Source organism: Ogataea philodendri (genome assembly GCF_020536065.1).
Source record: "Ogataea philodendri strain CBS6075 chromosome Unknown scaffold198, whole genome shotgun sequence".
Classification (NCBI taxonomy): Eukaryota; Fungi; Ascomycota; class Pichiomycetes; order Pichiales; family Pichiaceae; genus Ogataea; species Ogataea philodendri.
Genome location: NW_025763811.1, coordinates 1 through 356, shown reverse-complemented (window position 1 = coordinate 356; position 356 = coordinate 1). Strand labels below are relative to the sequence as shown.

The following is a 356-nucleotide window of genomic DNA, read 5'->3' as shown; positions in this document are numbered from 1 at the left end:
GTTTCTATTCTACAAAATTTATATATGACTTAATATTAGTTCTTTAGTACTATGCGACCTTCACTGTCGACAACTAGCGATTTCAGCAATTTCTTCTTGTCGTCCTTGTCCTTATAGGATTTCAAAATCTTGTACAAGTTGTCACCTTTCTTGAAATTTGGCAAAGATTTCTTGACCTCTTTCTTGGTTTCCTTTTCGGCTGGTTTCTTCTCTTCTGTCACAGTAGTTTGTTTCTGTTTCTTCTGGTTTTGGTTTTGGTTTTGGTTTTGATTCTGATTCTGATTCTGTTTCTTTTTACCCTTGTATAAAGCCTTCTGGTACTTCTCATCCTCACTGATACACTGAGTATGTTGCTT

The 356-nt window shown here is 35.4% G+C and overlaps 1 protein-coding gene across 1 annotated transcript; it reads right to left on the bottom strand.

Moving 5' to 3' along the window:
- Positions 1 to 35: 35 nt before the first annotated feature.
- Positions 36 to 356, bottom strand: OGAPHI_000574 (uncharacterized protein; the record flags this gene model as incomplete). Its single annotated transcript, XM_046206973.1, has 1 exon — positions 36 to 356. A coding segment is annotated over one exon (321 nt), but the record flags the coding sequence as incomplete, so codon positions are not given.